The sequence below is a fragment of the Ascochyta rabiei genome, chromosome 11 (assembly GCF_004011695.2).
Source record: "Ascochyta rabiei chromosome 11, complete sequence".
Classification (NCBI taxonomy): Eukaryota; Fungi; Ascomycota; class Dothideomycetes; order Pleosporales; family Didymellaceae; genus Ascochyta; species Ascochyta rabiei.
Window position 1 is genome coordinate 1,764,496 of NC_082415.1, and position 21,404 is coordinate 1,785,899.

At 51.3% G+C, this 21,404-nt stretch overlaps 4 protein-coding genes across 4 annotated transcripts, besides 21 other annotated features; 1 reads left to right on the forward strand and 3 right to left on the reverse strand.

The window, feature by feature from the left end:
* Positions 1 to 421: part of a long terminal repeat that runs on past the window's edge.
* Positions 1 to 687: part of a mobile genetic element that runs on past the window's edge.
* Positions 1 to 7,943: part of a mobile genetic element that runs on past the window's edge.
* Positions 1,012 to 8,025: a mobile genetic element.
* On the reverse strand, positions 1,175 to 1,990 carry EKO05_0007126 (uncharacterized protein; the record flags this gene model as incomplete). The annotated part of the gene is made up of 1 exon (XM_038946309.1): positions 1,175 to 1,990. One exon carries the CDS (start codon positions 1,988 to 1,990, stop codon positions 1,175 to 1,177), a length of 816 nt encoding a protein of 271 aa, XP_038797651.1.
* Positions 3,693 to 3,772: a tandem repeat.
* Positions 4,221 to 4,295: a tandem repeat.
* Positions 7,237 to 7,943: a long terminal repeat.
* Positions 7,944 to 7,947: a direct repeat.
* Positions 8,026 to 8,272: a mobile genetic element.
* Positions 8,258 to 8,779: a dispersed repeat.
* Positions 8,398 to 10,399: a mobile genetic element.
* Positions 8,815 to 8,818: a direct repeat.
* Positions 8,819 to 9,105: a long terminal repeat.
* Positions 8,819 to 18,828: a mobile genetic element.
* Positions 10,339 to 10,367: a tandem repeat.
* Positions 10,406 to 17,579: a mobile genetic element.
* EKO05_0007127 (uncharacterized protein) lies at positions 10,720 to 11,140 on the reverse strand (the record flags this gene model as incomplete). The annotated part of the gene is made up of 2 exons (XM_059636961.1): positions 10,720 to 10,964; positions 11,002 to 11,140. 2 exons carry the CDS (start codon positions 11,138 to 11,140, stop codon positions 10,720 to 10,722), a joined length of 384 nt encoding a protein of 127 aa, XP_059492944.1.
* EKO05_0007128 (uncharacterized protein) lies at positions 11,349 to 12,443 on the reverse strand (the record flags this gene model as incomplete). Its single annotated transcript, XM_059636962.1, has 1 exon — positions 11,349 to 12,443. The coding sequence occupies one exon, from the start codon at positions 12,441 to 12,443 to the stop codon at positions 11,349 to 11,351; it is 1,095 nt and encodes a 364-aa protein (XP_059492945.1).
* EKO05_0007129 (uncharacterized protein) lies at positions 13,050 to 16,333 on the forward strand (the record flags this gene model as incomplete). Its single annotated transcript, XM_059636963.1, has 3 exons — positions 13,050 to 13,584; positions 13,636 to 14,995; positions 15,040 to 16,333. The coding sequence occupies 3 exons, from the start codon at positions 13,050 to 13,052 to the stop codon at positions 16,331 to 16,333; spliced, it is 3,189 nt and encodes a 1,062-aa protein (XP_059492946.1).
* Positions 14,931 to 14,996: a tandem repeat.
* Positions 17,713 to 17,792: a dispersed repeat.
* Positions 17,769 to 21,404: part of a dispersed repeat that runs on past the window's edge.
* Positions 18,536 to 18,828: a long terminal repeat.
* Positions 18,829 to 18,832: a direct repeat.

Below are 21,404 nucleotides of genomic sequence, written 5' to 3' on the forward strand. Positions count from 1 at the left end.
TGGGAACTGAACGGGGAGGGGCGATATTAACAAGTAGAGGACAGAACTTGTTAGTACACTGGGGTATTAAGCGCAGGGTTAATAGGCATAGTATTCGGTTACACAGAGGCAAATGCCCAATAGCAGGTCTAATTAGCGGAGCTTGGGGTGGACGATGCAGGACCGGGTAGGATGTTAATCGAATATTTAGGGAAGAAGCAGCCGCTAGACAACGTGGAGAGCAACAATTTAGTTAAGGAATTTTGTTAGATTACGCGGTTGTTAGCTGAGTAGACGCAGTAGATGCAGTAGTAGCAAATAAAAGAATTTCCGCTTACAATTCATAGAAGCGGTGCAGCCGAGTTAGGTTCAGGCTGGGACGGAAGTCAGGGTAGTAGAGTTGCGGTCGGGCCCGGACGCAAGTTAGCATTAGGGTTAAGTTCCAGTCTGGACGCAAATTAAGGTAGAGTTACCGGCGTTTACGGCAAGCAGATTATTAACAAGACAGACAAAGGAGCAGAAGCGCACACAAGCGCAGAGAGCATAAGTAAAGAGGGCAGCAGAGACAAGTAGAGGTGTTAGAGCTGCGGTGGGGGCTGGGACGTATGTCAGGATAGGGTTAGGGTTATACGTGGTTTGGTTAAGCAAGCAACAGCATGTAGAAGAACACAGACGCCCGCAAGAGACAGCCACCAACCTGAGTAGTTCCCCCCAACCTATGCGGATCCCCCAACCTAAGTAAAGCCCCCAACCCAAGTAAAGCCCCCCAACCTAAGTAGAGCCCCCAACCTATCCCAAATGGGTAGTTGCAGTGTACCTTCACTGGAGTTACAGCTTTGGGTTTGTTAGTGACAACGGCTACAGGACACTTGCGTATTTTCAGTCACAACGTACGCTGGAATACTATTTAGTTGTACGCTGGAATTCCATTTTCAAGTCTGTTCAAGCTGAGATGCGGCCGACGCTCTTGCAGCACTTAACTCTGTTATCTATGCAACCCCCAGCATCATTGTCCCATTGGTTGGTAGTGTTGGGGTTGGTGCTTGTAGTTGGGGTTAGTTAGGGTTAGGCTAGCGCGCGGAGGACCAGGGCCGCGCCGCATCACCACAACAGAACAACTCTGCAAACACTAACACAAGAAGTAAACACACTTACTACATAGTACAGAATAAAAAATTGTAGTACGCTATTTGCCTTAAAAAGGCTTACACAGCTTAAGCAAAGTAAGTTGGCACATTAGACGGACAGGTGCAGGGCTTTTCGCTGTCTTCCAGGCGGGCGCAGGCTCAACGTCATTTTCGTCCCCGCCGCCTTCGCTGTCCTCCACCTCGCTGTCTTCAATCTCCTCCACCTGTGTCGCCAACATAGGCATGTTTGCCTTAATTGACAGCGTTGCCTTCTTGCTGATAGATCCGCCAGAGATGCCCTCTAAGCCCAGCCAGGCGTCTAAGGCCATGCTTGCTTTGTGGGCCTCCAGATTCACCTTTACAACCAGCTCAAGCCAGATGTGCCAGAAGGGGACGCAGAGATCGTTCTCCACCCACAAGTTGGAGATGATGTCGTGCGGCATCAGGCAGAGCATGCCCCAGCCCAGCTGCTTGGCTGCTTTGTACCAGCGGAGCGCCTGGTGCAGCCGCCTCTTGAACCGCTGTTGCTGCTCAGGCCCTGAAGCGGCGGTGACAGACAGCAGCAGGGCGTCTATGGCCTTAGAGCTGACCTTGCCCTTGCCGTATCGGTTGTTGCCCTTGTTGTTCAGCCTCGCAGCGTCCTGCGCCTGGATCTGGTCGATCTTCTCGGTGTAGGCCTTGCCAAGGAAAGCCATGGCCCAGCGGTACTTAATGTGGATGATGTCCAGCTCCTGCTCGTAGCAATCGCACAGGCTCCAGGCGGAGGCGAGCGCGCTCTGGAGCACCGTCAAGGCGCTGCTCTTCTGCGACAGCTGCCAGCGGCTGCGGGAGGAAGCGGGCGGGCGGGTTTCCCCAGGCTCCTGCGCAAAAGGCGATCCTTGCATACGCCAGCTTCGCAGGAAGGCAGCAGCCAAGACCTAGGAAGCAGCATTGCTAATGGAGCGGGCCTTGTTAAGCATGCCAGAAGCTGTCAGGTAAGGCGCTGTGGCGCTGCTGTACAGGTTGTTGTTGTCGTCCACCAGCTGCTTAAGGATCCATGAAATGAACGGCTCGTCCTGGCGCGAGATGGAGGCATAGGCACCGTGTTCCCTACGAGATGCCGACTCAGGCAGCGGTACCAATCTAAGGTCCTGCTTCTTCTGCGCTCGCATAAGCTCCAGCTTCTTAGCGCGCTCTTGCTCAGCCTAGCGATTTTTGTTGGTGATGGTCGTGATCTGGGCGGGTTCCTCCTGGCTGATCTGTTCACGGACAGGCTCCTCAGGCTCAGGCTCCTCCAACCCGTCAGACTCGTTTGACCTTGACAGCTGCGGCGTTGTTAGGCTGGGAGGCTTGGTGGCTAGCCGGAGACGCTTCGACAGCAGCGCCGAACTCGACGCAGCAGCGCGCTTTGTTGACCGCGGTAGGGAGTCGCAGGGCCGCTGCGCTGAAGGGGGTTCCGTTTAAAAGCTGTTGCTCGCGCTGTCAGCAAGGTCCTGTGCTGCAGAGACCAGCCGCGCCCACGTATCAGCAGGCAACGCGCTTTCAGCGAGCGTCTCCCTTAACAGCCATATCGCCGACAGCACAGAGTAGGCGACAAAGACAGGCTTGCAGACACTTGTCTCGTCCAGAACCAGCCAGCCTGCGCTGTGCGGGCGGAGTAGAGCATCACGCTGCGAGTTTGAGACAGTCGCCCTGCTCCAGAACAGCTTTTAGTAGTCCTTGTTTGGCAGGTTATATGCGAGCCTGTGGGCAAAGCTAGACTTGCTGGCCAAGGGGAAGCTCCAAGGCCCGCCATCGAATTGCTTGGCGGCATCTTCCAGCGCGGAGATCCACGGCAGATTAGATAGCGACATGTTTGTTTGTTAACGTCGAAGATAAGGGGAAAGAAGAAGCAGTTGTGTTGTGCTGAGCCCCTGGACCAGGGTAACAGCCTGAACGGAGATTGGTCCGTACATCATGAGCTGACGCAGAGGCTGGGGTGTGAAACTTAACATAACCCAGCAATAAGAACAGCGACTGCAGCGTTGGATTAAGCAAGAACTAAGCCACCAACATGTTGGCAGAAGAAGTCAAGAATCCGTGTTTTGAGCACTTGGCTGAGTACTAGGTCGCGGTGTGCAGAGCGTGCCGATACGCTGTATAGCCAGATTAGATTAAGAGCTACTTACATAAACAGCACAAGAAGTTACTTAAAAACGCTAAAGCAGTTAGAGAAGCCGTACGTTAGTGGGCAGACTTACTACAGTACCCCACAGAGTTAGAGATACCCAGCAACGGCGTGCAGGCAATCCCCCAGCTGCCCGTATTCGACGACGGGCTGCTGTGTCAACTCAAACCAGAGACATGCTAACTAGTGTTCTACAGCCTAAAGACGCTGAAAGAACATTAGCGTACAACACATGGGTGGTTAGCTAGAAAGAAATGTAGACGCCCCAGCCGAACCCAGGTAAAGGCGTTACAGGCCCAGCTTAAAGATGGCTGCAAGCGCGTACACTGCCAGCGACTTTTTAGCAGCCAGTACAGATTACAGTACTTTGAGGTTTGTCACAACCCAGACAGCGGTCCGCAGCCCGTCCCCGTTAAGGGCGAGGCGGCGTGGGCGCGGGTAGGCGAGGAGATGGCCAAGACGTAGGCCAATGTCGAGAACCGGACAAAGACAACGATCGAAGACAGGGAGAAGGACGAGGCGGCCCTATAGCTGGAGCGGACTAGGTGGCTGCCGTACTTGAACAAACTGGATCGTCCAGAATTGCTGGCAAGCGTTGAGGAGCCTAATATAGACCTGGAGAAAGATAAAGAGCCTGTTAAGGCTGCGATTTGGAGCGCAATGGATGGACTGGCCTGCGTGAGCCAGACATCTGTTATTAAGCGGACAGGCATATTTGTGCGCATAGAGGCCATTTGTACAGAGAAGCATTAGACTAGGTACACGCCGCTGCAGGCGTACATGGACAAGAAGTTGATCAAAGAGCGGTCACGTCTATAGAAGCAGATACTGATGTTTTTTGCACAGACGCAGAGGGAGCACCGTTAGAACAGCCCTAAGTACCGCTTCACACAGCAGCAGCGCGAGGCATGGGAGGCATTGATTGAGCAGGCAGAGAGAGACGTAGGCGGGGCAGAGATGGAGATAGCAGACGAGGATCAAGCCGAAGACGGCGAGGAAGAGGAAGACGAGATAATGATCGATGAGCTCAACGACGACGACGAGCAGGACCTGTCTGAACGCGACCATAAGCCCGAGCACGCGAAGCTGAGACCTGTCAAAAAAGCGTGCTTGGACTTTTGCATCGCGCTGCTCTAACAGACCATCTGCCGTAAGGAATACAACTGCGCGTTGGTATGTGCGTTAGCTGTACTTAGCGTCAAAGAGGACGGCTGGAAGGGCCCTGAGCTGTACCCGCCAATCTTGTTGTCTGTAATCAAAATCACCCGTTTTATAGTTGTGCAGCACGCGCTGGAGCTGTCTGAGCCGTTTAAAGAGCAGGCATTCGACAACAACAGCGCGTACAGGGGGAGCGATAGCGGCAGCAGTTTCCCCAGTCAGCGTCGACCAAAAGGCTGCTTAGAGTTTGTGCAGCAGATAATGGACAGGTTTATGGTGTGAGGTAGCCACAGCCTGATGCAGTAGATGCTTGACTTACGCACGTACGGGCTGAAGGTGCACTATAACACTACATTGCGCAGCCACGTTGAGTGGATAGGGAAGGATGAGCTGCTGTACAAGAACTTGCACTTTACTATAGCCTAGTTCTGCGGCATAGTGCACGGTATGCAGGCTGAGACCAAGCAAATACTAGTGGAGGAGCTGCTGTTTTGCAACGGGCAGACGGCCGATCAAGTCCCCCAGATTCCGTGGGAGCAGCTGCGCGACAACCTGACTGACGAGCGGCCAGGGTAGAACTTTTTAAAGGACCACCGTACACGCATGCCCGTAGATAGGGAGAAGTAGCTGTTTAAGCTTGTAGGGCAGGACGCCAGCGTTAGGGAAAGATTTATCAAGCCAGGAACCTGCTTAGGCATTAACTGGAAAGAGGTGGAGCGGTACATGGATCGAGTAATTGCGTTTTAAGAGAAGCTGGCCGCGTTAGTGCATATGGCAGAAGGGCAACCCGCAAGGTAGCTAGAGTTAGGCAGCGTTTGACACAGCAACACCATTAAGGGGGGCTACTAAAACATTTTTATTAAGGATGGTATAGTTGCGTTTGTTATGCGGTACCACAAGGGGTATGCCGTAAGCAGTAATGTCAAGATTATTCACCAGTACTTGCCGCGCAAGGTGGGCGAGCTAGTGGTGTATTACATGTGGTTGGTGTTGCCGTTCCAGCAGCAGTTGGAAGCAATGGTGTGGGAGAAAGAGGCAATATCATCGCACATGTGGCCAGCAGACCCCAGCAGACGGAAGTGGACAAGCAACCGATTTTGTGAAATACTAAAGCGTGAAAGCAGAGTAGGTTTAAAGCAAGAGTTAACGATTGCAGCATACTGTAAGATTGCCATCAGCATTAGCCAGAGGTTTTTGCGGCCATTGTCGGCATTTTGAGCAGAGGAGGGAGAGGAGAACAAGGAGTGGAATAAGGAGAATATGCTCGCCAACATTCAGGACAAGCAGGCCAGCTACAGCGTGCACGTAGCCGGCATGGTATACGCGCGCGGGATTATAGAGATAGCAGGCGTTACAGCAGACAGGCAGCAGCTGTTCCGCAACTTAAGCACTAATTGGCACCGGTTTTTAGGTTTCTAGTCCGCTGTAGACGCAGTGGCAGACGTTAAGAAGCAGAAGAAGGCGCCGTTCGAGAGCGAGGCCGACGAGGCGAGGATAGAGCGGCTGGAGCGGCTAAGGAAGATGGACCCAGCAGCGCAACTTAAGCGAATAAAGGGCAAGAAAGCAAAATTCAGAGGCGTGCAGAAGGAGGCTATTAAGGCGATCATTGCCGGCAAGAGCCCTGTCGTGGCTGTGATGCCAACTGGCGCAGGCAAGAGCATGTTGTTTATGTTGCCAGCGTGGGCAGAGCAAGGTAGAACAACAGTCGTTGTTGTGCTGTTAGTTTCGCTGCGTGGTGACATAATGCGGCGATGCAAGGAGCTGGGGATATCGTGTGCCAAGTAGCAGAGTCGCTGCCTGCCTGACGCAGCAGCCATTGTGTTTGTAACGCCTGAGTCGGCAGTAGGAGAAGCGTTCGCAACGTTTTTAAACCAGCTGCAAGCGACGCGGCAGCTGGACCGCATCGTGATCAACAAGTGTTACATTGTGTTGAACTGTTGCTACACGTTCCGCAAGCAGATACAACAGCTCGGCAGGCTGGCAGCAGCCAAGACACAGATAGTGCTGTTAACAGCAACGTTACTGCTAACTAAAGAGGACAAGCTGTATCGACGAATGTATTACAAGCAAGGGCAGGTTAAGATATTCAGACAACCGACTATAAGGACGAACGTGGCGTATCAGACCATTAAGATCAGCCAGTCTGCAAAGAAGAAGGACGTCAAGTTGATGGTCGTTAAGACAGTGCGGCAGAAGATGCGGAAGTACAAGACAGGCAAGCTCATCGTGTATAGCAATTCGAAACCAAAGGTAAAGGCGTTAGCAGAGCAGTTGGATTGTTACGCGTATCACGCGGATGCTGTAGGCAAGGCGAGCATGCTGGCGGACTTCATAGCAGGCAAGCAGCGCGCGATTGTGGCAACGAGCGCGTTAGGCATAGGCGTGGACATACCAGATGTACAGTGCATTATTTACATTAATTAGCCGTTCACCATATTAGATTACGCGCAAGAGAGCGGCAGGGCAGGCCAGGACAGGCTGCGAAGCGAGGCCGTTTTAATTGTTTAGGATAGGAAACAACGCACCAACAACAACAGGATAGAAGCCAAGCAGCAGTTAGTGAGGGAGTATGTGGAAGGTGGCGAGAGTGGGGCGGCCGGCTGTTAGAGGGAGGTGTTGGACGGGTATTTGGATGGGAGGAAGGATCGAGCAGGGTGTAGAGAGGAGGACAACAAGGAGATGTGCGACGTGTGCCGAGGGATAGACAGGCAGTTAGAAGAGATAGTAGAGGAAGAAACAGAAGAAGAGAGCGGGACAGAGAACAACAATAGAGAAGAGATAGACGTTGTTAAAGCTGAATAAGAAGAGATGCAGCAGGTATATTAACAGCAGGAGCAGGCGCGTCAGGGGCTGTGGCAGACGTTGACAGAGCATTAACAGCAAGAGTTTGCCGATATAGAGTGGGTGCGCAGGCAGTTAGCGTAGTAGGCGAATTGATGCGGGATATGCGAAGGAGCAGGCAACGCGCAGAGCAGACACAACATACAGCAGTGTTAGAGGGCAGAAAGCAAAAAAGCAAAAGAGATGGTACAGAGGATAGATGATCAAGTTTGGTTTAACATGTTTTCAGGCTGTTTCCCGTGCGGTGGCGTGCCGCAGGAGATTTGCAATAGCTGGGAACCAAACAGGGAGGGGCGATATTAACAAGTAGAGGACGGAACTTGTTAGTACACCAGGGTATTAAGCGCAGGATTAATAGGCATAGTATTCGGTTACACAGAGGCAAACGCCCAATAGCAGGCCTAATTAGCGGAGCTTGGGGTGGACGATGCAGGACCGGGTAGGATGTTAATTGAATATTTGGGGAAGAAGCAGCCGTTGGATAACGTGGAGAGCAACAATTTAGTTAAGGAATTTTGTTAGATTACGTAGTTGTTAGCTGAGTAGACGCAGTAGATGTAGTAGTAGCAAATGAAAGAATTTTCTGTTTACGATTCATAGAAGCGGTGCAGCCGAGTTGGGTTCAGGGCGGGACGGAAGTCAGGGTAGTGGAGTTGCGGTCAGGCCTGGACGCAAGTCAGGATAGGGTTAGGGTTTGCCGCATTTGGGTTAAGCAGACAACAGCATGTAGAAGGACACAGAAGCCAACAAGAAGACCTACAACCCAAGTGGTTCCCTAAGTAGTTCCCCCAAGTAGTGCGTTAACCCAAGTAGTTGCCCTACCTAAGTAACATGTCTAACCTAAGTAGATCCCCCAACTTAAGTAGAGCCCCTAACCCATGCAGATCCCCCAACCCAAGTAGAGCCCCCAACCCATGCGGATCCCCCAACCCAAGTAGAGCCCCCAACCCAAGTAGAGCCCCCGACCCAAGTAGAGCCCCAGACCCAAGTAGAGCCCCCCAACCCATGCAAATCCCAAACCCGCGTAGTTAGCACTAACCTGCATAGTCAGCATTAACCCGCGTAGTAAGCATTAACCTGCGCAGTAAGCATTAATCTACATAATTACATGGTTAGCATCAAGCTGCGTAGTCAGCACAAACCTGCGTGGTTCCCTGAGTAGTTCCACAAGTAGTGCGTCAACCCAAGTGGTTGCCCTACCTGAGTGGCACGTCCAACCTAAGTAGGTCCCCCAATACAAGTGGTTCCCAAGTAGTTCCCTATGTGGTTCCCCAAGTAGCGCGCCAAGTAGTGCGCCACCCTAAGTAGTCTAAAAGTAGTCCCCCTAAGTGGCCTGAAAGTGGTCCCTGTAAGCCAAGGGAGTCCATATCAGTACCCCCAAGTAGTAAGAGCCAATCATTTAAGAAGAGCCCCTGATCCAGGAAGAGCCTACAAACCAGGAAGAGCACCTAAAAGCAAATAAGTCCCTAACCTAAAGCAGCCGTTTGTATTAAAAAGAAAGCGCAGGATCAAGACAATAAAAATTAGGGAAAAGTAAGATGTAGAGAGGAGGAGGCATTTAAAAAGGTGTTTTGGGCGTTTAGAGAGTATGGTCACAAGATAGAACAGTAGTTAGGGGAAGTTTGGCAAACCCGATTGTGGTGCCGCAGCCAGAAAGGCATTCCTAATCCCGTAGATGTTGTAGTGCGTGAGAGAAGGGTGGGCGGTGGGCCCGTCAGGTGTCACAAAGCAGTCGGGCGGGGCGGTAGAGGGTGAAGGAGAAAGAGGGGAGGTGGGTGGGGCCGTGATAAGGTATCACGAGCAAAGGATGAGGGAGAGAAGAGGGTAGAAGAAGGGGTGGGCGGTGGGCCCGTGGGTGTTTTAAGAGAGGGTCGCCGAGAAGAAGGGAGAAGAGGGTGGGCAGTGGGCCCGTAAGGTGTCACAAAGAAGCCGAGCGCAGCGGTGAAGTAGAAGGGGGGGGCAGAAGGCCCGTGGGGAGGCACAAGAAGCGCAGTAGTTGAGAAAAGAGAAGAGGTAGGCGACGAAGCCGTGATGAGGTATCATTAAGAGGTTAACATAGCAAAGCAGTAGAGAGGTAAGCCGTAATAATGTATTACAAGGACGCCGAGCGAAGTAGTTAACAATAGCACAGAGCAAGAAGAGGCTGACAGTAAGGCGTACAACCCGTAGAGGTGCCCCCAAGCCTGTAGAGAGGTCCGTAACCCGTGAAGAGGCCCCTGTAACCGGTGCGTTAGTGACGCGTAACAGGGGTGTAGCAGATACCCGTCCGAGAGTGCAGCAAGTGTCAACGGAAGCGTGGTCGAGACCGTTGGAGAAAGGCGAAAGGGTGGAGAGGGAGGGAAGGCGGGCAGTTAAGGAGCATGACCTGTGACTAGTAAGAGACAACAGCAAAACAGCCCGTAAAAGGCCCTGTAACCCGCGAGAAGATTAACAGAGCAAGCAGATCAGTTGTTAAAAGCAGAAGAGCACAGTATTAAACTGTGGAAATGATTAAGACAGCGTTTAGGGGAGAAGAACCGAAGAGGGGCCTGTAAGGCGTTACAAGAGAGTAAGCGTAACAAAGACGTTGGATAAGTGAAGTTAGGTTTAGGACCGGACACAGGTCGAGGTTAGGGTTAGGGTTAGCCGCATTTGTAGGCTGGCAACCGGTAGGGGGTATGACAGAAACCCGCCTGAGAGTGCACAGGGCATATTGAGCGTTAGAGAGACGCGCCTGTAAACTAAAAAGGCCGTGACGCGTAAGAGAGGGGTGGGTGGTAGGCCCGTCAGGTGTCATAAGAGAGCAGCGAGGAGGGAAGGGAAAGTTGAAAGATAGGAAAAAGTGTCAAGTTGAAAGTAAAAGAAGGAGAAAGGAGATAGGAGTTAAGGAGAAGAGGGTGGTCGAGGAGAAGAGGGTAGGGGAGTAGAGGGGTGGGCGGGGGGGGGGGGCCCGTGGATATGCTCCGGAGCGGAGCGGTTGAGAGTGAAGGAGGGAAGGTGGTTGAGACCGCGGAGCGGAACAGAAGAGAGTGAAGGAGGGAAGGTAGTTGAGACCGCGGAGCGGAATAGAAGAGAGAGAAAAAAGACAGTAGCGTAGTAATAGTAGTAAAGAAGAAGAAAAGAAAGAAGAAAAAAAGCATAGTAGTAGTTAAGCACAAAGGAATAGAGTTCTCCCAGTGATTATACGAACAAAGACAGTGTATTTGTTCGCTTTGCCTATGTAAATTTTAGCGTGAGCACAGACACTCGACTGTATTTGTTCGCTTTTTCAGCGTGAATTTGTTCGCTGTTCCTGAAGTTAAATATTGCTGCAACAATTGCGGAACGTGTACAAAGTGCGTCCCAATTGTATGTTGAATTTCTAGAAGAATCGAGCATACGGTACGTGAGTGGAATATAGTAGATGTTTCAATATTGATGTTCGCGATGTTGTAGGGCAGTATCGATAAGGTATGTAGCACAATGTTCAGAGTTAAGCGCAGGTAACATCTACTCTACAGGATGGAACAATTCAAGCAAAGTTAGCTGACGCAACCGCGGAGCTGGCGTAGGACTCTTCGGCGAAGCATGACTTTGCTCTCTGGTGCTGTCGTCAACGCTGTTGTCAGTTTCGTCGTCTTTGCTGTCTTGAATCTCTTCCACCTCGTAGATGGTTGCTGGCGCCTCCGCCTCAATGCTCAGCGTTTTCTTCTCGTTGATGGGCCGCCAGCAATTCCCTCTGGCCCTAACCAGTTCTTAAGTGCCTTACTAGCTGCACAAATGTCTGGACACTCTTCTTAAGTAGCTCAATCCAGACATGCAGCTGGCCTACACGGAGGGTGCGTTCTATCCAGCAATTCGCAATCTCGTCGTGTGGTATCAGGGTCAGAATGCCCCAGCCTAGCTCCTGACTAATGGAGTACCAGCGCATGGCTTGGCCTAACCGTCGTCTAAACACCTGCTTGTCCTTCTTAGTGGCGTTTGGGACTAACTAACTCTACTAGCGCTGCAACTGCCTCTGTGCGGATCTGTCCCTTTCCGTATTGATTTCGCGTCCTGTCGTTGCTAGATACAAAGTCGTTATGCCGGATCTGCGCTATCTTGTTAGAGTATGCTTGACCTAGGAGAGCTGACGCCCATCAAGACTTGATATAGACAGCTGCTAGCTCTGCTTCGTAACGTGTGCACATGTTCCAGGCAAAGCAGAAATCCCTGTCAGCATCGTTGCGCACACTCAGCAGCTGCAAGCGCTTAGCTCCCGCACCGGTCCTGCTCTGGCTGCCAGCGAGCTCGCCGCCACCTCTGAAGGGTGAGCCACGTTCTTGCCAAGCCTGCAGGAACTGGGCAGCGTGGTACCGAGAGGACTGGTTTCCAAGCACGCGCGCTTTCTCTAGAAGGGTGCAGGCCGTGAGGTAGGGAGTTTGGGTGGAGCTGTAGAAGTCCGTGTCATCAGAGACCGGCTGCTTAATGATCCAGGCGACGACGGACTTGTCCTTTTGCACAATAGAGGTGTAGGCAGCCTGCTCTGGAAGAGGAGCCTTGTCGCCAGGTGCTACCAGACCAAGGGCAAGCCGCTTCTTCGCACGCGAAGTGGCGAGTGTCCTGCTGCGTTTTTGCTCCGCACGGCGGTTGTTGTTGGAGATGGTAGTGATGTGCAGAGGGGAGTCTTTCAGCTGCTCATCCGGTTCGCTAGGCTGTGACAGCTGAGGGCTGGCTGGATGTGTCTCATCAGTGGTTGTTCGAGCGCGCTTTGGTGTAGGGGCCGGCGCAGATAGGTGTGGCCGCTTCTTTTGTTGCGGGGGTGGAGCGGAGGCCTGTTGTGAAGGGGAAGCAAAGGGCTTCTGCGCAGACGGCGGCTCTTCCATCCCGTCCTCCGCAAGCGACTCGGCCGCGCAGACCAGACGATCCCAGATATTGTCAGGCAGGACGTCGTCGGCGAGCGTCTCGCGCAGAAGCCAGATTGCTGACAAGACGGAGTGGGCAATAAAGACGGGCTTGCAGACGCTGGCATCGTCACGGGTGGGGATCAGCCATCCTGCGCTGTGCGGACGAGCACCTGGATCACGCTGCGAGCGTGAGATGGTCGCTTGGCAGAAGAAGAGCTTCTTGTAGTCCTTATTCGGCGGCTCGTACGCGTAGTTGCGAACGAAGTCAGCTTCGCTGGCCAGAGGAAAGCTCCGACGACTGCCATCAAACCGCTCTGCGGCGCTGTCTAATGCTGCCAACCAGTGCATTATCGACTTGTGTACTGCGAATGAGGTTGCGAGCGGAAGTTCGGACGAAGGTTGTGCGGAAAGGGGGTTGGGTGTTGTTGAGGTTCTGACGCGGTCACACCGCGGCACCGAAAGTCAGGCCGCGCACGGATGTACCACAACGCCCTCACCAACCAGCGTTAGCGGAGCTAGGAGCGCAATTAAACCAAAAGCAAGATTGATACACAGTCTGTCGATCAATATGCTGGGGGATAGCAAACACTAGGCTAACGGACGTGTTGCATAGCGCCTACTTGTGTCCCTTCTGCTCCTTACACCATAGAACTATTTGCGCAGCTGTTTGAACACCGGCCTGAACTTCGAGTCGTAGTTTGTAAACCATGTGCCACTGCTATTCCACCAGCGCAGATCGTTACGCACCTCAAAGAGCGCCATCCCAAGGTCACAGTCGCTACGCGCAAGAGCCTGGCGGCAGCTGTACGCGCGCTACCAAACCTTGCGTGGAGTCCAGGAGACGTGCGTGTACCAAGGCCGGCTAAGGAGCCCGTCTTTGGTCTGAAAAGCTGAGAAGACGGGCTGGTATGCTTGTCGGAGCGTTGTTGGTATACCTGCATCTCGCTGCAGGGCATGCAGAAACATTGCAAGGATAAGCATGGCTGGGTGAACGAACAAAAGCGAGGGGGAGATATGAGGCAAAAGAGCAAGCACTCGCGCAACCGAGTATGGCGAGACAGCCAATCCTGCCAGCGCTTGTTCAGAGCTGTTGGCTGGCCGGCGTATGTTGCAGTCGAGACGAGCGTTGGAGCTGCGACTCTAGCAGACATCTCCCAGAGAGTGAAGGCAGATCGCCAGCATCAGCGAGAAGAGCGTGAGGCAGCAGCAGCGCAGGATAAGATTAAAGAGGGCATCCGTTCGCAGGCTGATCCGTGGCTAGAGCTCACAGAATGGGTCCCGCACCTACAAGGTATCCCAAGGGCGGCACTTCTGCGCGCTAAACAGCTAGCTGGTGGGGAGGTAGACGCGCGTGGGAAGGAAGAAGTGGCGTTTGACAACACGGGCTTACGCGATGTTTGCAAAGCTATGGAGCGGCTGATACGAAAAGCGTTCGATAGCAGCCGAGCTGAGGTTGTCGGCAGACTCGCACTGGAGATTATCGAGCGACGTGAGGCGGGCGCAGAATCGAACGAGCGGCCCTTCTACGCTAGGCATTGAGTCGGTACGATCAAGAAGTACAGCCAGAAGCTGGTGAGCATCCTCTGCTACCTGTGGCGCACATATGACCAGGTCGAGCGGCCGCCATACAAACTTACCAGCACGCAAGACGCCCTCTTGGTGTCACTCCAGCAAATAGCCCGCTCAGACAACGCTGCGAAGAAAGAGAAACTGGAAGAGCGATGCCTGCGCTTTTGGATCGCCTTGCTTAACCACAGCCTGACTGGCGACGAGCACGAGAGCGCACTGCTGAGCGGAGTGGCTGTCCTCGGCCTCAAGCCTGATCACCATGGCGGTGGGTGGGTTCCGGCGCACGAGTTCTCGCCAACGCTGTCTGCTTTGATCACTACCTCGAAAGCGCTCGTAGTGCATCATGCCCGCTGCCAGCGAGATAAAGCGCTTCAGAAAGACCCTTGTACAGCACCTACTGCGTATGAGCTAGTTAAAGACATGTCTGAACGGTTTATGACGCTGTCCGACTTCAAAGGCACACCCAGTCCTATGAATCGAATGCTCCGCTTGCGTACGCTAGCTAGAACACAGGCAAAGCGACGTAATACTCCCGGTATCGTGTCGTGGGATGGAGATCGGCTTCTCATTGACAAGCAGAGCTTTTCGCTAGCCGATCTCCGGTCGATGGTGAAGGGACTCTGCGAGACGGTGCGGTTGCAGCTATTCAAGGACGTCCTACTCTTGGATCTAGACGAAAGGGGTTGCGTGCGACCCGGGACCACCCCGCTTCCAGAGGTGTCTGTGGACAAACTCGTCGATCAGCCAGCCGAGCTGGCTACGGGCTGGAGCTTTCTGAAGCACCCCGACAACCAGCTAGATAGATGGCAAGACTGGCTTCTAGACCAGGTGTTGGACGAGGCTCCGCTAAGGGAGAGATTTATTCGTGGGATAGATAGCACACAACGGCCGGAACGGACGCTATGGCGCGATGACGCTGTAGCTAGGTACATGAAAGGAGTGCGTCGGTTTAAAGAAGGCCTCTTCACGCTTGTTCACATGTCTGGCGGCGGGCCTGGTCGCGGGACAGAGATTACCTCGATACAGTGCGAGAACAGTGCAGACGGGGTAGGGTATCGGGGGGTGTTTGTAGAGGGTGGCCTGGTATCCTTCACCACCACGTACCACAAGGGGTATAGCTTCAGCAAGCGTGTTAAGACGATCCACCGCTATGTTCCCCGGGAGGTGGGTGAGCTGGTGGTGTACTTCCTCAGGCTCGGTCGACCGTTCATAGATGATCTCCAGATGCTGCACAATGGCGTTGCCCGCCCTACCGCTTTCATCTGGGAGCCAGAGCCGGAGGAGCAGTGGGGCGACGAGAGCGATAGCGAAGAGAGCGACGACAGAGACGAGTACGGCGAAGCCGACCGTAAGAAGGCACGATCCGCTAACCCAGACGGTACTGGGGCACCGATCGCATACGCCGTGTCCTGCGCGAGCAGACCTTTCAGTACATGAACACCGCTCTCGGCACCCGCGCCTGGCGGCATGCCTACCCAGCCATCCACCGAGAGCTGGCAAGAGATGGACAAGCACGCGACTGGTTGGAAGTGCTCTACTGGAACAAAGCGCCGGCGAAGAGCAACGCGCAAGCGTTGCAGTCCAGCCACAGCCTTAAAACAGAGGAGGGCAACTACGGCCGCTCCATGATGGAGTCTCCCTTTCAGACTATGGCCGAGCGGGAGGAGTTCCGGCGGGTGAGCATGGACTGGCATCGCGTGCTGGAGTTTGCATCTGCCTGGGAGGACAGCTGCATGCACCCCAGTGTTCGCGCGGAGATGGTAGCGCAGCAAGAGAAGCAGGCGCTCCAGCGCTGGTCGTTGCTCGCGATGGTGGACCTTAAGGCAGAGTTCAGGCGACTCGCTGGACGGCCGGACGCCGAGTATCGTGGCAAGCAAGAAGAAAGCCTTGAGGCTGTGATGCAGCGACGGCTGCGCGTGCTAGTTGTTATGGCTACTGGCACCGGCAAGAGTATGCTGTTCATGCTGCCCGCGTCCGTCTCGCCAGGCGGCGTCTCCGTGGTCGTGGCTCCGTTGAATGCCTTGCGAGACGATCTGCAAGATCGCTGCGACCAGCTCGGCATCCCCTGCGCGAAGTGGGATGGAAGAAGACCGCCGTACTGGGCTCGTATTGTGCTAGTGACGCCTGAGAGCGCAGTCACGAAGGCGTTCGGCAGGTTCATTGACGAAAAGCGCATGCTCCATCAGCTAGATCGTATCGTGATAGACGAGTGCCACGTGCTGCTGGAGTCGACACAGGACTGGCGGCCAGACCTCCTCAAGATGGTGGAGATGACGGAGAAGGGCACACAGGTTGTCTACCTGACTGCAACCTTGCCGCCCACGCTGCAGCCCGCCTTCTTGCACACCGCAGGGCTCGATGCCCAGACCGTAACCATATGCCGCGATGAACGCACCACGCGAACGAACATTGCGTACCAGGTGCTAGAGTACACACGTGGCACGCTAGAAAAAGTACTTATTAAGCTCGTGGCTGCGAAGAGGAGTAGGTACGGACCCAAGGCGCAGATCATCGTCTATTGTCCAACTGTGGACGAGACGAAACGGCTTGCGAAGCTTCTGCAGTGCTCTGCATACTACCGTCAGATGGGCTCAGACGAGGAAAAGGCACGCATGGTGCGAAGCTTCACCCTGGGCATAGAGAAGCTTTGTACAGCCACAACATGCTAGGTCTTGGGCTCGACGCTGCAGGCGTCCGGGTGGTGATCCACGTTGCCATGTGTCCCCTGCTGCTCTAATATGTGCAAGAGAGCGGCCGGGCGGGACGAACGGGGCTTGACAGCAAGTCTATTGTTATGAGAGCGTGCTATGTAACGAAAGAGGGGAGGGTAGAGAAGGCGCTCGGCTACAAGCTGGAGCGACCTGCAAAGGAGTTTATGACAGTCGAATCCTGTCAGCGAATCGCGATAGACAAGCACATGGACGGCAGACAGAACAGGCAGCAATGCGAGATGGGAGAGTCGAAGTGTGATCTATGCGAGCGACACCCGGTAGTACTAAGCGACAAGCCGTCAAAGAAGAGCAGGAAGAGCCAGAGGAGACGCAGGCCGACACTGCGGCAGTGGCAGCAGAGGAGCAGCGCAGATGTATAGAGCGAGCTATGGTTGTTAAAGAGCAGAGGGTTAAGATCCAGCAACGGCGAAGGACGGAACAAAAAGTATATGACCTGGAGCGGCTAGAGCAGCACTTCCAGCGCTGGAGCAATGCGTGCGCCATCTGCATGGCCACTCAGGCTGACCCGGCGCGCCACGACTGGAAGGACTGTTTAAAGGCCAGCGGAGCGCAGATGACATTAATGGAGTCTAAGGTGAAATCTATGCACTAAGTAAAGTGGGAGAAGTATGCGCGGTGTTTTTACTGCTGGGCGCCCCAAGCCATCTGCAACAAGTGGGAGGAAACAAGCATACAGGGTGCGTTTAAGACACAAGGGATGCATGTGCCTTGCCAGTACGATGGAGTGCTCCAGAGAGCAGTAGCTGCGCTGCTTGCCTGCCAGCCACTGATGTGCACGCCATGGCTGGAGCAGCAGATGCAAGACGCTGCGATTGTGCACGGTAGCGATGAGCTCCGGCTTTACAAGTGGCTCGGATTGAAGATCAAGATAGGCCAGAGAGACGCGAGCCAGATGTGTCGTTTCCTATATGCTTGGGAGGAGGGGCATGTGCAGTCGTATTTAGCAGACTAGAAAGAATGTGTTTGATATAACCGTAACCCGAAACCTTAGGTCAGGAGAAGTCAGGAGAAACGTGCTGTAGGCTGACTTGCGACTGCACGGTGATCACAAGTCAGAAAGTGCAAAACAGCCAAATAGCAACACAGACACTTCAGAGACGTAGAAAGAAACACCCAGAGAAGGGCCACCGACCAAAGTAGTCCCCACAACCCGAGTGATACCCGCCAACCCGAGTAATACCCGCCAACCCAAGTAGAGCCCCCCAACCCAAGTAGAGCCCCCAACCCATGCGGATCCCCCAACTCAAGTAGAACCCCCAACCCAAGTAGAGCCCCCAACCCATGCGGATCCCCCAACCCAAGTAGAGCCCCCGACCCAAGTAGAGCCCCTAACCTAAGTAGAGCCCCCGACCCAAGTAGAGCCCCCAACCCATGCGGATCCCCCAATCCACGTAGTCAGCACCAACCCGCATAGTCAGCATTAACCCGCGTAGTAAGCATCAACCTGCGCAGTAAGCATTAATCCACATAGTTACATGGTCAGCATCAAGCCGCGTAGTCAGCACAAACCCGCGTGGTTCCCCAAGTAGTTCCACAAGTAGTGCGTCAACCCAAGTGGTTGCCCCACCCGAGTGGCACGTCCAACCCGAGTGGGTCCCCTAATCCAAGTGGTTCCCAAGTAGTTCCCTACGTGGTTCCCTAAGTAGCGCGCCAAGTAGTGCGCCACCCTAAGTGGTCCGAAAGTAGTCCCCCAAAGTGGCCTGAAAGTGGTCCCTGCAAGCCAAGGGAGTCCACATCAGTGCCCCCAAGTAGTAAGAGCCGATCATTTAAGAAGAGCCCCTGATCCAGGAAGAGCCCACAATCCGGAGAGAGCAGACCAAACCAAGTAAGTCCCTATCTAAAAGCAGCCGTGCGTATTAAAGAAAGTGAGAGTCAGGACAAAGTAAATTTGGATAGATAGTAGAGTAGTTAAGAAAGACATGCGCAATAGGTAGAAGAGCCAGCAGGATGGTGGATGGGAGAGGTACAAGAAGTTGTTCGTGCAAGAGGGCGTCAATCGCGTTGATCGCGCGAATTTAGATTGGGCAGGGTTGGTTGCTTTGTAAATCGGGTATAAGAATAAATGGTAGAGGGAAAGGGCATTTAAACAGGGTATCAGGTAGATTAGAAAGATGGAACGGGATAAAAATGACGTGGAGCAAGGTGTTTTGGGCGTTTACATAGTATTGTCACAAGATAGAACAGTAGTTAGGGGAAGTTTGGCAAATCCGATTGTGGTGCCGCAGCCCAGAAAGGCATTCCTGAACCTGTAGATGCCGTAGTGCGTGAGAGAGGGGCGGGCGGAGGGCCCGTCAGGTGTTACAAAGCAGTTGGGCAGGGCGGTAGAGGGTAAAGGAGAAAGAGGGGAGGTGGGTGGGGCCGTGATAAGGCATCACGAGCAAAGGATGAAGGAGAGAAGAGAGTAGAATAAGGGTGGGCGGTGGGCCCGTGATAAGGTATCACGGGAGAGGGGGTAGAGGGTTGGGCGGGGGGGGCCCGTGGATGTGCCCCCGGAGCGATGCGGTTAAGAGTGAAGGAGGGGAGGTGTTTAAGACCGTGAAGCGGGATAGAGAAGAGTAGCAGGTAAGCAGGGTGAAGAAGAGAAAGTGGGTGGGCGGTAGGCCCGTCAAGTGTTACACAAGAGTGAAGAGGCAGTTGTAGAGATAGATAAGCGGTACAGAGAGCGGTTTTAAGGCGAATTTTTTTCAGCAACGCAATGGTAGTAGCAATCAGAGTAGCGTTGTTCATGCAGCAGTATAACAGCGCGCAAGTAGCAGAGATAGGGTTAAGAGATGTATAAAAGAAGAAAAGGAAAGAAAAGAGAAATGAAAGAATTGTTAAGAGAAGAGAATAGTAGAGAGGATAAAGTAAGAAGAGAAGTAGAAAAAGGTAAAAATTGTTAAAAGAGTGTTAGTAGGATAGAAAAGATAGTTAAATGTAGTATTTAATAAAGAGAGAGTGTAAAAGTATTAGAAAAGATATTTAAAGTGATTAAGATGTAAAGATAGTAAATGAAGAAAAAAGAGTAGAAAATAGAGAAAGATGAAAAGAAAGAATTAAAAAGAAGAGAAGAAAGTAGAAGAAGAAGTTAGTTTATTAAAAGATGTATGAAATAAAAGAGTAGTTAAATAGAAGGTGAAAAGAAAAGAAAGATTAGAAAGAGTAAAAGTTGAGAAAAGAAAGAAGGTTGAAGAGAAAAAGTGTAGAAAGAGGAAGGAAAGGAAAAAGTAAAGTAAAAAGGAAAGTTGTAGTTTGTTAGAAATTTAAAAAGGTTGAGGAAGAAGTAAATAAGGAGAAAAGAAGAGAAAAGGTATAAAAAGAAGTAAAAAGTAGAGAGTATATGTTTAAAGAGTTTATAAAGAGTTTAGGGAAAGAGATAAGAGATAGAAAGAAGAGAGAGATTGAGAAGAAAATTTAGAAAAGTAGAAAGAATAAGAATAGAGTAAAGAAAGTAAGAGGTAAGGATAGAAGAAAGAAGTAGAAGAAAAGGAAAAGAAGTTAAAAGAGGTTAGTTAAGAAGAAAATAATGTTTAAGAAAGAAAGATAAGAGAGTAAAGTAGGTTAAGAAGAGAGTAAGAATAATAGGTAGGTGTTAGTATAGAAAGAGAGTATAAGTTTAGAAAAGAAAAGTTAGTAGGGTAAGAAGTAAAAGTAGTGTAAATAAAAGAAAAGAAGAGAGAAGAAGGTTAAAAAGAGAGATAAAAGTAGAAGGTTTTAAAAAATAAAGAAAGTAAGTTGTAAGAAAGAGAGTAAGAATAAAAGAGAAGAGTAGGGGTTAAGTGTAGGAGAAGAAGTAAGAGTAAGAGAAAGAAGGTGTAAGGATAAAGGTGGGAATATTAGTATAGGAAGAAAGTGTAATTTTAGAGAGAAAAGTAAAAAAAATTAAGTTAGTAGAGTAAAAGATAGAGTAAAGAGTAAATATAGGTGTAAAGAGAGAAGGAAGAAAGTTAAGGTGTTAGAAAAGAGAGTAGTAGAGAAAAGTAAGTGGAAAAGATGAGTAGAAAAGATAAGAAGAAGAGAGTAAGTATTAGGAGTAAAAAATTAGAGAGAGAAGAGAAAGGTAGAAAGAGAATAAGTAAGATAGAGAGAGGGTAAGTGAGAAAGTAAGTGTATGTGTTAGGAAGAAGGTAAGGAATAGAGTGAGAGAAAGTAGAGAAGAAAGTAATAGTAATAGTTAGGTTTTAGTGTGAGAAGAGAGATAGGGTTTGGAGAAAAGTTAGAAGAGTAAAATTTAAAGTTTTAAAAAGAGAGAAGAAGGAGAATAGGAAAAGAAAGAGTAGTAGTTTAAAGAAAGATTATTAAAAAGTAGAGAAGATTAGGAGTAGTAGAGTAAGGAAAGGAAAGGATAAGGGAAGTAGAAAGGATAAGAAAGTAGAAAGGATAGAGAAAAGTAGTAAGGATTAGAGAATAGGTATTGTGAGTAGAAGAGTAGAGGGAAGAAAAAGATAAGAGAAGAAGAAGTAGGAGAGAGTAGAATAAAGAGAAGAGTAAAGTAAGGAAGAGAGTAGAGTAAGGAAGAAGGAGAGAATAAGTGTAAGGGTTAGGGTTTTAGAGTAAAAAGAGGGTTAGGGTTTAGTGTAAGAAGAGAGGTTAGGGTTAAAGTAGGAGAGAGTGTGGAAAGAGAAGAGGTAGAGGTAAGAGTGTAAGTAAAAGTAAGGAGTAAGGTTTAAGTGTAAGAGAAGAGTAGAGGTAGGAAAGAGAGAGTAGAGAAGAGGGTGAAAGTAGAAATAAGTAGAAGTAAAGGTAAGGGTGAGGGAGAGAAAGTAGGAGGAAAGAAGAATTTAAGAGTAAGAGAGGGTAGAGTGTAAGAGGAAGAGTTAAGGAGAGAAGTAGAGAGTAAAGATTAGAAGAAGGAAGAAAGTAGGGATAAGGAAGAGAAAGTGTAAAGGTTTTAATGTAAGAATAAAGAAGAGTGTAAGAGTAAGTATAAGGGTTTTAGTGTAGGAAGAGGGTTGGGGTTTTAAGTAAAAGTAGAAGAAAAGAGAAAGATGTAGTAAGTGGTAGAAAAGAGTAGAAGAAAGAGAAGGAA